Below are 15,533 nucleotides of genomic sequence, written 5' to 3'. Positions count from 1 at the left end.
TATTATTATATTATTATAATGGTTTCTCAAATATATAAGTATATGTATTTTACTTTTTGAGTGTTAACAAAATCTTTTCCTTTTTAAAATTCATTTTCACGTTCTCCAAACATCTCATTTCTTTCTTTGACAAAGTCCCCAAGAGGCTCCTAATAATGGAAGTCTTTAGCATTATCTCCATAAACATTTGCAACACCTTCTCTCAAGGGTCAGAAAATCTACATATTTTTTTATCAATAAAAAAACATAAATAAATAAATAAAAGGGTAGTTGAGATATCTCAATCCATATAAACGATCTTCCTAGTACGTCTATAGTAGAGTGAACCATTTTTTTTATATTTTTTATCAACAAATAATAAAATTAAATTAAAATGGATATTTTAAGAGTTTTTTTAATCGGCAATAAGCAATGAAATTAAATAGCCCACTTATGATCCAACCCTTATACAGAAAAAATGAGTGTAAAGAGAACCCTTCCCTCTACATATCAACCAAAATATGACTTCCTACTGACTACCCCACACTACCAAATACAGAGAAAAAGAATCAAGGATCAACCCTTATAAAATTAAATCGAATGCATACATACCAAGAGTTCTAAACACCAATCAGAGAATGAGAAATTAGGTGACGATATCTTTGATGAGATCCAAGACCAAACATTAACGTGTGGCAGGAAAAATACTTCAGTATGATCAACCACTCCACCTTTAAATAAACAATTATTCCTGTGTCTCAAAATCTCACTAACCAACGCGATCCACACATTACCCATAATAAGATTAACTAAAGTAGACACATCCAGAATCTTTAAATGTTCAAAATGAGCCGCAGGATCCATAAGGTCAACCAAACTCACTCCTAACCAATCACAGTAAAGATTCCAAATTAACCAGGCAACTCTATATCCAAAAAACAAATGACTTGTTGTCTCCTCTAAAATCCTGCATAAGCAACACATATTGCTCTTTACCCCTATGCGTCGTCTCTCCATATTTACCCTACAGGCAACCTTGTTTTCAATCACTCTCCAAGTTGTGACGTGAGCTGAGGGAAGCGCTCTAATTCTCCAAAAAAACTTATATATTCTCGAGTCTTCCTCGCATCCTTCTCCCCTTAAAAAACTGTAAGTAGACTTAACTGAAAACTTTGTTGACTCGCTATCCTTCCAAACTCATTTATCCACTGCTTCCAACTCGAACCTCTTGTTGGAAATCAACTCTAAGAGTTGACTTGATTATTCCTCCTCCCAAGAAAAAAAAAACCCTTCTCCATATTAAATTCCACTCCCAGGCCCTGTTCACCCATATTCCACAATCACATAGATTTGCCTCCTTAAAAACGGACAAAGAAAATAACCTTGGAAACCTACTTTTCAAGTCTTCTGAGTTTACCCAACCCAATTTTCAGACCAAAACAAAACATCTCTCCCGTTTTCGATCTCCCAATTCAGACGATCCTCAAACTTCCCTCTGCATTCCTCGGACTTTCAAACCTTCATTAAATCTCTCCACCATAGTGAGACCTTACTATTATTAGTACACTGCTCCTTCAAGCCTTTCCATCCTCCATACTTAGATTCTATGACCTCCCTCCAGAACCCCTCTGTTTCCGTGTTCAGACGCCAAATCTATTTTCCTAGCAAGGCCAAATTAAACTACCTAACATTTATAATATCGAGTCCCACCGCTTCCTTGGATTTACAAACCTTATCCTAGGCAACCCATGCCATCTTCCTTCCTTCAGACCCCCATCCCAACAAAAATTTCCTCTACAGACTCACAATCTTCTTCAAAATCGTACACGGTATCTTGAAAAAAGAAAGATAGAACAAAGGTATTGACGATAGAACAAACTTAATTAAGCATGTCTTCCCCGCCATCGATATAAATCTACCTTTCCACCTGCCTAACCTGGTCCTTACTCTGTTTACCATTTCATCCCAGAACTCACCCCTCTTATGACACCCCCTACTGGTATCCCCAAATACTTGAAAGGAGTTTTCATTACCTCGCAATTTATAATTTTCACAAATTAGAGGATCTATGTCTGATCTACCCCAACCCCACCAAGTCTACTCTTGAAGAAATTCACCTTAAGACCGGATGTTAACTCAAAACAATTCAGCATAACCTTTAAGTTAAATACGCTTTTGATATTTGCCTTACAAGAAAACAAAGTGTCATCAGCGCACTGGAGCATATTTACCTTTACCGATCGTTTCTCAATCTCCAAGCTCTCAACCAAGTCTTTCTCAACCGCAGTCCTAGATCCCCCGCTAGCCCTTCAGCCGCTATAAGAAACAATAATGAAGTTAAAGGATCACCTTGCCTCACCCCTTCTTCAGAATAAATTCCTTAGTAGGACTTCCATTTACAAAAATTGACATTGACGTTGATTCCAAGCAAACTTTAATCCAACAAATCTATTTTTCACAAAATCTGAGCCTGCGTAGCATATAATAAATAAAATCCCACCTCACTGAGTCGTAAACCCTCATTGGCTACCAAAATATTGTCCAATAGCCCCCTTCCTTCAAGAAAAGTAGATTGTCTAACATTGATAACTTTAGTTATCACTTTTTTTCAACCTGATAGCCAGAATCTTCGAAACCATTTTATACACAATGACTACCGCGTGGAGAGTTTTGGCTAATAGGCTACCGACAAGGGTGAATTTGAAGAAAAGAGGGATCGCTTTGGAAAGTAGTTTGTGTGTCTTGTGCGAGGATGAGGAGAAATCGAGGAGTCATGTTTTTTCAAGTGTAAGGTTGCTTGGAAGGTAAGGTGTATGTGTAGTAAGTGGATTGAGGAGACCTTCATTTACCATGGGGATGTATGCTCTCACTTTGTCCAGTTTTATCTTGGTTGGACTTCTCAGAAGATTAACAAATACTGGAGGTGTGTGGGTTGCTGTGATTGGAGAAATGTGGAAACAAAGGAATTTCATTATCTTTAAGAATGGTAGAGTGGATTGTCAGGAGATTTTCACCTTGGCCTAACTCAAGGTGTGGTATTGGCTCTCGAGTAGAGTAAATGGTGTCTCATTTACGTATGCTCAATGGTGCCTGGACCCTGTGGTCTGTTTGAAGTCAATTAAAAAGTAAGGGTGAAGTTGGGTTTTTTTTTAGAGTACATGTACCAGTGGACATGGCAGGTTTGATATTTTATATGTTTTTTTTCTTGTGTTTCATTTTCGTGTTGGTTGTATCTAACGTTGGTTTTAGTCAACTTTGGAGTTTGGTATTTGCTTGGTTCTTGGTTGTAGGTTGTGAGTTCATTTCTAGTGTTTTGAAGGGTTTATGGATTTTGGGCTTTTCGACAGGAAGGTAAAGTTTCTCTAGGCTGTGCAGAAGAGTGGTTCTTTTGGCATGGCATTGTGGGTTTGGATGTAGGTGAAGGTTTTGAATTGTATTAGTTTTGATTTGTAATTGTGGTTGTAGTACTTTGGTTGTAGTAGGTTTTGTGTTGTCTGTAGTGTTTGAATTTAAGACTTGTTATATGAACCTGGTTAGGAGAGTAAGGACTGACTTGCGGTGTGGTCTGCATCTCATTTCTTTTGATATTGGGATTGTTGGTATGTAGAGTCTGATTGGTCAGGTGTAGATTGGATTTGGTTATGCGATGTATAAGGGTTGGGACACCTCTAAAGTGTTTGTATAAGGGTTGGGACATCCCTAAAGTGTCTCATTTTATTTTATTTATTCTTTGCTGAGCAAAAAAAAACACACATCTTACCAGGGAGATCGATCCATAATCGCTAAGCTATTGCAGATTACTAGTATTAGGAATCAAACAGATGAAAGAAGCATTTGGTCCCCTAGGCCACTTACCGTTGACCATAAAATCATTTACCGCTGAGACAAAATCTTCCTTTAAGACAACCCCAACAATGCTTAATGAAATCAAAATTGAAACCGTCAGGACTTGGGTTCTTCGAACTATCACAACTCCAAACAACGTTCTTAACTTCCACTGCAGAGACTGCTCTGACTAGAATGAAGAAATACAAGTCCATGGGTGTTTATGCAGGTTGTCTTCTTTGAGGAAGGTTGGAGGAAATAATGGAGAATGGAAGGTGCAGGAAGATAGGCGTGAAAGATGCAGTTAAAGCAGCAAGAGTGCCTCTCAACACAACAACTGAATGAGTTTAGACCGACCTCTTTGGTGGGTTGTGTGTATAAAATTATCTCTAAAATCCTTTCTTCAAGGTTAAAAAGGGTACTAAACAAAGTTATTGATCCCAGACAGTCTGCTTTCTTGGAAGGAAGAGGTTTGTTGGACAGTGTGTTAGTGGCTAACAAGACACTGGAGGAGGTAAAAAGGAAAAAGAAAGAATGTGTGGTGTTTAAGGTGGACTATGAAAAGGCATACGACTCATAGCTGGGAGTTTATTTACTACATGAAGGGAAGATTGGGTTTTTGTGGTAAGTGGATTGATTGGATAAAAAATTGTTTAGAATCATCCTCAATATTTGTGTTAGTAAATGGAAGCCCTACAACTGAGTTTAAACCTTTGAAGGGCCTAAGACAAGGGGATCCTTTAGCACCGTTCCTTTTTCTAATTGCGGCTGAAGGTCTTGCAGGGGTAGTTAGGCAAGCGGAAGAAAAGAAGCTAGTAGAAAGTATTGAAGTCGGGGAAAAGCGAGTAAAGGTGTGCATGTTGCAATATGCAGACGACACTCTTTTCTTCTGTAAAGCCTCAACCCAAAGTGTTTTGACTCTAAAGGCTATTCTGAAATGCTTTGAACTTGCTTCTGGTCTTAAGGTTAACTACTCCAAGAGTAAGGTTGGTGGTGTGGGTGTGAATATAAATCAGACAATGACTTTCACCTCAATCCTTAACTGTGACATTATGAAGACACCTTTCAGGTACTTGGGGGTGTTGGTAGGTGGGAATCATAAGAGGTGTGTCTTTTGGTAAGGTGTGATCACTAAGTTACGGAATAGGCTGAGCGCGTGAAAAGGGAAAACCCTCTCTTTGGCAGGCAGAGTATGTCTTATCAAATCGGTGCTTACGTCCCTACCGCTTTTCTATGTCTCCATTTTTTGTATGCCGATAACTGTGTTGAGGGAAGTGAAAAGGTTACAAAAAAACTTTTTGTGGGAGTGGGGGTCAGAGAACCGGAAAATTGCTTGGGTGGCGTGGGATAAGATTTTTCAATCGAAAGATAATGGCGGATTAGGGGTCATTGACATAGAAAAGTTTAACTTGGCTCTTCTAGGGAAATGGATCTGGAGACTTAAGTCTGAAGAGAGCGGTTTATGGAAGGATATTATAGAGTCTAAGTACGGTGGGTGGAGGGGTTTAAGATCTCAAGATCAGTCTTGTAAGGAGTCGATGTGGTGGAGGGACCTCAGGAAAGTTTGGCACTTAGAGGGGTGGGGAATTGATTTTGAAGATAGAGGTCGATGGGAAGTAGGAGATGGGAAAGAAATCAGATTATGGGAGGATAAGTGGTCGGAAAACATCCCTCTAATGCATAAATTCCCTAGATTATATTCAATCTCCTTGGATACTGGCTGTACTCTTTCACAAGTTGGGGGTTGGAGTAATAATGATTGGTCGTGGAAACTGCGGTGGAGAAGAAATCTTTTTTGTGTGGGAATCCAGTCTGCTTGATCGTCTAATGCAGAAGTTGGATACCAAAAGGTTAACAAGAGAGGGTGGAGTTAAACCTGATAAATGGCTCTGGAGGGATGTGGATTATACGAATTTCTCTGTGAAGGTAGCATATAAATGCCTCATGGGGAGGAGTCTATAGTGGGGGAGGATTTGTTCGCGAATTTTTGGACTTTAAAGACCTTACCTTCGGCACATTTTTTGGCTTGGAGGGTGTTACGTAATGATATTCCTACTAAGGACAATCTTTCGAGACGCGGTATATCTTTGATGTGTGATCGGTGCCCTCTGTGTGGTGTGGAAGAAGATTCGGTAAGACATTTATTTTTTGAATATAAGATTTCTTGGAGAATTTGGGGTATGTGTCTCACATGGCTGGGTTTCCCTTTGGTGCTACATTGTGATGCACAAATGCACTTTAGGATGTTCAAACCTCTTGGTCTGAACCACGCAGTTACCAGGTGCTGGGGAGGTATTTGGGTAGGTTTTGTGAGTGAAATTTGGAATCACAGGAATAGGGTTGTGTTTGAGAATGGGCGGGTGGATCTAATGGAGGTATTTACCGTGGCACAAAGGAAGACTTGGCCTTGGGTCACAGTAAAAGAAAAATCGGTTGCTTTCTCTTACTCAAACTGGTGTTTGGATCCTATTTGTTGTATGAGGTATTTGAAAGTCTGATTAATTGTGTTTTTAACTAAAGTATAATAATATGGTTAGAAACCAGTTTTCAAAACAGCTATTTAAAGTGCAAGAAATTCACTAATAAATAAAAGAAGTCGAAAAAATAGAGACTTGAACAAGTGGAAAAATATCAAGAATCAAATAAGTTGAAAGAATAACAAATGATCAATGTTTAAAGACAATGGCACTAGAGAGAAAAGTAGTTTGGAAAATATGAAATAGAACCAGATGCTGGATCATTGTAATACCCAACAATCATTCTTCCTTTCAGTGAGAGTGAACAAATAATTATTTTTTTAATCAGAAAAAAAATAATACATAAATTATGCTTCAACCTTTTACATAACTGAAACTAATTCGAACACTGTTTGCTGTAATTCTATATTTATAAATTATTTTTATTGGTAAAAAAACATGAAATAATTAATTATTATTTTACCATACAACATTACATAAACCAGGAAAAAAAGTCAGAAAAAATACCAAAAAACCAGCAGCTGAAAATTCTTTCCTGCATAATTGCAGACCTACAAAATGCAGCAACCTTTCCTCTGCATATTTGTTCATTTTCATCCACCACGACACAACCTCCTTTCGATTTTAAGGTTGCTAGTATGAAAAAAACATAGATGGGAGAAGAAACCTCGGGGATCAACTAAGTTTTCAACTAAAATTACTCATCAACACAAACTGATTGACATTGCATAAGCTTTTCGTGAACACAGGAGGAAGTACAATCTTGGACTCAATTCACAGCAGATTCATGAATCAGATGCTGTGAAGGAATTTCTGAGCATTAACAACTGTGATGCACAAAAGAAACTCACCACGGCAAAACATAGACGTTTTAGTATGTGAAATATTGAGGCCATGGTGCAATTTGAGGGATGTTGGGAAAGCAAAGTGCCGCAGCAGTTGCAGGACAATTAAAGCCGCATAATTGTTAACTAGCTAATGCATTTTTGATGCCTACATACTGCATTATTTCTGGAAAACTGCATGAGGTATAAAAAAGTAATAGGATTGTTAAATTCAAGCTGGAAGGGACTTAGTAGAACTGAGTTACTTTGTAGGAAAACAGAATACTATTAACCTTCCTTTCCTCTGTTTATTAGGTAGGAAATCTGCAGTTTGGTCTCTGATTAGCTAATGTAGATTGAATTAGTTTAGTTTGTAGAAGGATTGAGACACCTTTTAAGTATCTTGTTTAATTTTATTTATTCATTGTTGATAAAAAAAATTCGATTGAGTGAATACTGACAATAGAAGAAACATGCTAGATGAAATGATGTAGATGAATAAACAAGTGAAATGATAGATAAAAAAAGGAGCACCAACAAGTGAAGAAAACAATAAAAGTTGATAGAAAATGGTAGAGAATTAGATTTCTTTTCTATCTGGATAGAGAATTAGATGCTATGTATGCAAATTAAATAATCTGCCGAAGAATAACGCTTCCTTTGCTGGTCATATGCAAGATTCTATGCCTTTTCATTGTGGACCAAACAGTCTACACTCTGTGTTAATAAATCTCCCTTCCTATGAACATGCAGAGCTAAGAAAAGCTACCATTGTGCCTTCAACTTTCCATTCCAAGTCTCTAGGTACTATCACATCTTTTCATTGGTGCTTGCTTGTGTGTATATATTGCCATGGGTAACATTCTTTGCAGAGGTGGTCTTCTCAGCGATGGTGCCACTGGGTATGATCCTTACCATGTTCAGTTGGGAAAACATGCTGTCATTTTTTTGTCAGAAAAACAGGTCACCATGCAACAAAACGGAGGACTCTTGGAGAAGTGGAACATCACATACGAAGTAGGAGTTTCAGTCTGTGCACTAGAACTAACAAGACTCGTCAACACTTCTGCTGAGGTCAAGGGTTTAATCTTACAACTCCGAAGCGAAATACCCAAAAGTAATAGAACTCTTTCAGAGTTCGACTTCTATTTAGACGTGCAAAACATAAATGAAGACGATTTTCTGGTATATCCACGCTGGTTCGCCGTCTGTGGCGTTCACACAACAACATCGCTCAATCAAAACAAAAAGACAAACAAATCCGGCAGTGTTACGGACATCGACATGTACTTGTACGGTGAAGGACACAAAGGAGGTCTTATTGTTCTCGAAAGGAAGAAAAAGAATGGCCATCAACTACCTTATGAATTGACTCTTGCGCATTATCATGCTACTGGTTCAGGTATTAATGATTACCGTAAGATTAAACCAGATTTTGGCCTTTCAATAATCGCAAAGATTCGATCAATCGGTGGCAATTTGACCATAATGGTGGATGGTCCTGAGCAGCACCCTTCTTCTGCATTATTGTACATGTTCGATGAAGTCAGTAGAAACGGATACTGGTACCGTGAAATGTGCCCTCACTGCGCTAAAAATCCAAAGAAGCAAAATGGAGCCCTGTGGCTGTCTGAGAGTGAAGACAGTGATAATACTCCCAAAGGGCCATCTTTTAGTGGCGGCGGCAAAAATACAAGAGTGATTTCCAATGGTGGTAAGTTTGGGGGTGATGGTAATGGTAATTTCTATGAGAGAAATATTTTTAATCTGATTTATCAGCTTCAACACAGTGACAGCAACAAGCTTGGTGGAAGAAAATATATGTAGGAGATGTAGTTTCTGCACTCAATAATATAGCAGCTTCTATGATTAATAACCTAACACGTTCAAGGTGTGTTTGTGTGTAACCTACTAGAATGAATGCTGCTTCTTGTACTTTTAAGTTTATTTCTCTATATAATAAATTGTAAAAGAGGATCCTATGCATTTGGCATGTCTATATGTAACTTGTTTCAGTGAAATTAATCTGTTAGTTATGGAATGAATCAAACTTAGTCCAACAAAAGAAGTTCGAAGAACTGCTTCAAATACATTATTAGGTTATGGAACCTCAATATCCACGGGTTTCTTGGAGATTTTCATAGCTGCTTTGCAAAAGTTGGATATGATTTGAAAGAATCAATGGAAATAAAAATGGAATTATAACAAGTGGAGTAGAAAATATGATAGAGAATTAGGTGCCATGTGACTGAAATAATATGTCCAAGAATATATAACACTGGACCTATGATAGAGAATTACATTATAAAATTGATATATGGTGGTTTGGATGAATCTATGGTTCTGGTAAAGCAAGTAGAAGTCAAAAAGAGAAAATAAAGTGTTATAAAAATAGGATATGGTATAATTGAATTATTAATATGCTGACCAATAACGCTTCTTTTGCATAAATGCATGGTTTAGGATTTGTTCGGTTGTGATTTTATGGACAGTTGAGTTATGATTCTCTGGACAGCTTTTTTATGCTGATCAAATATTTTGATTGTTTGGATTATGGATTGGATTTAGATAGAATTGATTATCACCTTTTATTAACTTTATGTTAAGATATTGAGGTAGGTTTGTAAGGATATGAGAGTTTATTGAATGATATATCTTTTTGTTTTATTATAAGGTTTTGGAAGTGTTCTGAAAGATTATGTTTACACTAATAAACAATGTTATAGTGTTAAAAGCATATGCATATAATAATGTAGTGATTTTCGGTGAGTTTTTCCTGACAAGTGTTTTGAATCTCTTATTTATTTATATATATATATATATATAAAGTTATCTAGATGACGAGATTGATTCTTTGATTTTCCTATTATTTTATATAAGGGTTGAATTATTTCTTAAATAAGTTTATTTAATTTATATTTTTATGATAAAAAAAATGGTAGCGATGATTTTATATATCGTTACTATTTAAAGTGCATGATCTTGTCTGCAATGATTGAATTCTAAAAGATGAATTACTTGCCATGCCAACCCACCATCTTCACATCGTCATTCCTTTGGTGTCAGCACACTTCATCATCATTGCCATCACTACAATTTCATTGACCCCGTCTCATTGTAAATATTAATGAACGTCAATTGAAGAATAAGAACAAAACCAAAAGCAGCATCCAAAGCATCTAAGAAGATAAACAATGGAAACAAGTGGCCAGGAAAAATTATAGGGTTATCATTCATTGGCTTAAGGGTTGAAACATTACTTTCTTATATCCATTTTATTTTTGGTTGATAAAAAATAATGAATAACGAACAACTTAAGAGTTTTAATTTAGAAAAAAGTGCTTGGTAATTGGGTGCAGAAGCCACAGTTCTGCTGTCTTTCTGGCCCTGCCGTTATAGGGTTGATGCAGAGCCTGCTGAAAGCACCAAGATTCAGCAGTTCTTAGTTTAAAAGGATGAAGTCTATCTTTGAATCATAACCTCATTCCAAAAGCTGCATTACTTTCATGTGTCCTTATTTGTGCACCTTACTTGAAGATTGTTGGCTGCCACCGTTGTATCTTATCCACCTGCTGCTACTCATAATCATGCAACCAGAACTTCCAAAAACTGTTGCAGCCTTCAACTAATCAACCCTTGAGCACCTTACTAGATTTCTCAACCTTAACCAAAATTTCCTACTTATTTCCTTTTAATATTTAATGATTTTCTAATACTATATATTTACTTAAAGTTTAGATATGATTCTATAGATACATTCTAACAAGATATGAGTTTTTCCAATGCTCCATATAATTCAATACATTAGATGTTCTTACTCAGTGGAAAGAATCAAACAAAAGTAAAGTGCAACACCATTATGAGAATTATGTTCCAAAGATAGTGAAGAGTAATAATATATTGGAACAAGAATCAGATGCCCCCATCTAAATTATTGTGCGGAAGATTAACGCTTCCCTTGATGTTACTGTGGGAAGAATCTATGATCTATCTATTTATATTCTTTCCATGCACACACCAATGAACTGCACCACCAAATTTTTCGTCTTCACCTTCATCGGAATTATCGAAAAAACCTATTCAGGTGGTCGAATTGCACGTGCAGGTATGGTGTTGGATTTATGTCTTGTTAGGTTGATCTTTCCAGTTTTGGGATGATTCTTTGTTTGCTTTTCTTACAGTCTTTTTTTTCTACATCTTTCTCTGCATATATTTTGTTTCCTACTTCACTCATGGATGTTGCATGGTCTATATTACTACTGACCAAACACAAATATACATAACTTTGTGTAATTTTACTCTTCATTTATGATATTTGCCTCGTGATTTTAACAATTTTCTTAATCAAATCTAATCAATAGCAGAGAGAGTGAATCTTCTGGATTAGGAATTTGTTTACATAGATAAGTATGTCAGTACTTTCATTTATATTGACAAAAACCAACAAACTATCATGTTGGAACACAGCCAATATCACGTCCAAAAACCCCTTTTCATGTAGTAAGAAGAGATTTATAAATATCTTATAAAAAAATTATTAAATAAAACTAATTTTAAAAATAAAAATTAACTAATTAATATATTAACTAAATTAAATATTAAAAAATAAAAAAGTTATTGAGTTTTAAATTAATTTTTATTATTAATAAATAATTTCTTAGTATCTAAGGTTTTGGTACAAATTTTAAAATTTGAATAATTATTAATTAAAACAAATTTGATATATTTTAGAAATTATTTATTATCAATAAAAATTAATATAGATACTAATAAATTTGAGACTGTAATTTTTATATAAGATTTTTTCATTTTAATGGAGTATATATGTTGCACTATCTAGTATGATTATCAAACAAAATTATCGGCTTAATATTTTTCTACAAAACATAGATTATAAAAAATGAAAGATTAGTATTTTCGTAGGAGTGTCTTAGAGGCATAGAAGCTTAAACCCTAAGCTTAACTACTCTTTTTTTTTTTGTCTTTGGATTAATAATATATAAGGATTAGAACAGCCATTTTATTTATTTATTATTTGTTAATAAAAATTAAAAAAATATTAGATGTGTCTTGGAGAGTTTTTAATGAGGTAAAAACAAGAAACTTGGTATCTTTAACATATGTTTGAAGAGAAGTGAATGTTATTGATAGACTAAACCCTAAATTATATAAATCCTAAAACCTAAAACATACCGTTTACACTCTAACGTAGAGGAATAATATGTGAATGTTAGATACAATGGCCAAACGGAACTTTTATCTTTTGTTATATGTAAAGGGTTGGATCACCGTGAACCGATTTAATTTAATAGTTTATTGCCGATGAAAAAAAAACCGTTTACACTCTAATATGATGATTTAGGGTTGTTAAAGAAAAATTTATTTTATTGATATGGTAAGTAAGATATGGATTTATAATTATGTTTTGATAGATCTGGAAATTGGTGCATAGAAATGGGGAATAGTCCTAGCGGCCCTCGTTTTCTGGGGAATGGAAAGTATTGTTCTTACCATGTCAAAATCGACAATGCCGCTACCATTACCGTCACAAAAGACCAACAAAAGAGCGAACTCAAGTACGAGGTAGACGGAATGACTTGTACACTTTCCATATCCAGAAGTCTCGAAAGAATTTCAGGTGATGAGAACATATCTATCTCTCTCACAGATTCTTTCCTAAATATACCGAAATATTCAACCGTTGTTCCTTCTCAATCTGCATCGATTTACGTATCCGTAAAGAAAGAAAAAAAAAGCGACGGTTTTCTTTGCAGTCAATTCGGGATGTTTGATATTTTCTCTATGGAAGCGAATACCACACGAGAGGGTGTATCACGGAGGGGCGAAGTAGAAACGAAGTATTGGGCATATGGGTGTGGAACTAGGATGGGTCTTTTGGTTACTGAGAAGAAGAAGAAGAAAAGCGATGAAAAACAAGTGTACATGGCAACCGTAGCACATTATTACGTGAATAGTGGTAGTGGTAGAAATGATGGTGGAGATATAGGTTTTTCAGTTGTGGTGAAGATTGGAGTGCATAATGGGGAATTAGATTTTAGCGTAGATGGCCCTGTGGAACACCCTTCTTCTGCATTACTTTACATGATTGACGAAGTCATTCGAACAGGCACGTGGAAGCTTTCTTCATGTCCTCATTGCAAGAATATCCAATCGCAGCGTAGATGGCTATCTGAGACTGAAGACAGTGACACCACTCTTCCGCCACCACCACCACCACCACATTATGGAGGCTCACAAAACGCAGCAAATATTGGACGGTTCAATGGGGATGGTATCGGTAGTATCATTCAAGCAACTAAAGTTAACTTTATTAAATGGTGGAAATGACTTTACAGTGTAGCAACTTCAATTTGTGCTGGTTAACAACTTTCTTCATCTGGTTTGATAATGCAAGCTGTTTCTGATAGCAGATATACAGTTTTCTGTGCTTTTTTCCTCCCTAAAACCATCAATGTAACAAGCACAATCCTATTTTCACACCCTTTTCTCGGAGATTGGGTTTAGTGTGAGCAAGAGAATGATTCAAATAAATCAGAAATATGTATAATAACTATATTGAATTGTGAACTAACTGGGATGTTAAGTTTATAATGATATCAAAGATATGAGATCAGCTTTTATAAAAAAATATAATAAAAAAATAGAAATACATTTACAAATAGCCTAAATAGAATGTAATAAGAAAAAGAAAAGAAATACTTTGAAAATATGTTAAAAGAAAATTATATATTTATATCCAAAACCATTGGATAATTTTAGTTTTTTAATTAAAAAACACTTTGATGCTCTCTTTTCCACCCACAACACATTATTGTGTATTTTTTCTATTAATTGTTTTCATTAATTATCAATTGGTGCCCAATTAAGTCATGAATTTTCGTTGTTAAAAGGTGTTTGATGATAAGAATGAAAAAACAAATTGATAAAAGGTGTTTTAGTTATAAGAATGAAAAAACAAATCGATAAAAGGTGTTTTAGTTATAAGAATGAAAAAATAAATTGAACATTCTAACAAATTTTAAAACTAGTTGATACTTATTATTTTTGACAATTTTCTCTAGTATTTTCACAGTTTCAAAAAATACAAATTTGTATTTCAAATAATAAAATCTATAATGTAAAAATTTGTATTTTAATTATACAATCCATACATACATATTTGAGATTGTACAATCTTAAATATAATCCTAAATTCATTTTTTAATATGGTGTTAAAGACATTTAAAATATATTTTAACAAAAAAATTGTTAGACTTATCAAGTCAGAGTTATTGAACCACTCACACATTCCACATTTATTTCTAAATTTTTATCCCCTATTTTTATCTCTTCTAATCACTTTACACTTTTTGCTTGTCTAATGCTATCTTTCAGGATAAGAGGGGAAAGGACATCACTTTTCCTTTCCTTTGAAAGTTTGATTTATAGGGAAAGGAGATTACTTTTCCTTTGAAAGTTTGATTTTGTATATGGAGTTATTTACTAGAATTGATATCATTATTGAGGATAAACAATTTTTAATCTAATTCATCCATTTTTTTTCCTAATCTTAACATTTTCAACATTTAATATAAAGTTTTACTTAATTGAATAATGTTTTTTCCAAAATCTAACTTCACAATTATTATTTTTATTAACAAAAAATAAATTAAATTAAAAAAACACTTAATCATTGTAAAAAAAATACCTATCAAAATCAAATACATGCTTCCCACAAAAAGGATAAAAGAATTGAGTACAAAAATTAACAATAAAAAAATAACTACCAACATTCTACCAGTTTTTTTCTTCTTCTTATTTCTAATATCATGAAATACCTCGTTTGCAAATAATTAACACACTATCAAGAGGTTCTTCACGCTACATGTATAGATTATATTTCATCTATTATTTTTTAGTATTATATTTTTCATTTTCTATAACGAAGAATAAATTAAATTAAGGAAATTTTGTAGATGTTACAATCCTTATAAATACAAAATTGTTTTTAATACAGATTGAAACATTAAGTCCCATGTATCTTGTTTATCTGTGAAGCTGAAGTTACACATGCAGGAAATTTATTTTCATGTGTAAATGCTAAATAAATGAAGGTTGTATATGAGAGTTGTTACATTTTGAAATATTTTTTTCAATTAAATTTATTTTTTTCGATAAATATATATATATATATATATATATATATATATATATATATATATATATATTACAAGTCATATATGGTTTCTGTTTTAAAGTAAGGAGAAGTAGCCATATGTATATATAATAAATTGAATTAAAAGATATATTTCAGGTACCCATATACAAAAACTTCAAAGCTACTCCTCCTTACTCTTAAAACAGAAACCATATATGGCTTGTGATATATATATATATATATATATATATTACAGCAGATAAAAACAAA

At 34.3% G+C, this 15,533-nt stretch overlaps 2 protein-coding genes across 2 annotated transcripts; both read left to right on the top strand.

The window, feature by feature from the left end:
* The first annotated feature begins 7,808 nt into the window (after positions 1-7,808).
* On the top strand, positions 7,809-9,106 carry LOC137838101 (uncharacterized). The gene has a single exon (XM_068647331.1). The coding sequence runs from the start codon at positions 7,958-7,960 to the stop codon at positions 8,930-8,932; it is 975 nt and encodes a 324-aa protein (XP_068503432.1). The 5' UTR covers positions 7,809-7,957; the 3' UTR covers positions 8,933-9,106.
* Positions 9,107-11,146: 2,040 nt separating this feature from the next.
* Positions 11,147-13,697, top strand: LOC137838106 (uncharacterized). The gene is made up of 2 exons (XM_068647336.1): positions 11,147-11,210; positions 12,558-13,697. The coding sequence occupies exon 2, from the start codon at positions 12,560-12,562 to the stop codon at positions 13,451-13,453; it is 894 nt and encodes a 297-aa protein (XP_068503437.1). The 5' UTR covers positions 11,147-11,210; positions 12,558-12,559; the 3' UTR covers positions 13,454-13,697.
* Positions 13,698-15,533: the final 1,836 nt, after the last annotated feature.

Source organism: Phaseolus vulgaris, chromosome 4 (genome assembly GCF_000499845.2).
Source record: "Phaseolus vulgaris cultivar G19833 chromosome 4, P. vulgaris v2.0, whole genome shotgun sequence".
In the NCBI taxonomy this organism is placed as follows: domain Eukaryota; kingdom Viridiplantae; phylum Streptophyta; class Magnoliopsida; order Fabales; family Fabaceae; genus Phaseolus; species Phaseolus vulgaris.
This window is presented reverse-complemented; position numbering and strand designations above follow the sequence as displayed.

What these genes read in the sequence shown, in the direction of transcription:
- LOC137838101 (XM_068647331.1), top strand. Translation starts at nt 7,958, where the DNA reads ATGGGTAACATTCTTTGCAGAGGTGGTCTTCTCAGCGATGGTGCCACT.
- LOC137838106 (XM_068647336.1), top strand. Translation starts at nt 12,560, where the DNA reads ATGGGGAATAGTCCTAGCGGCCCTCGTTTTCTGGGGAATGGAAAGTAT.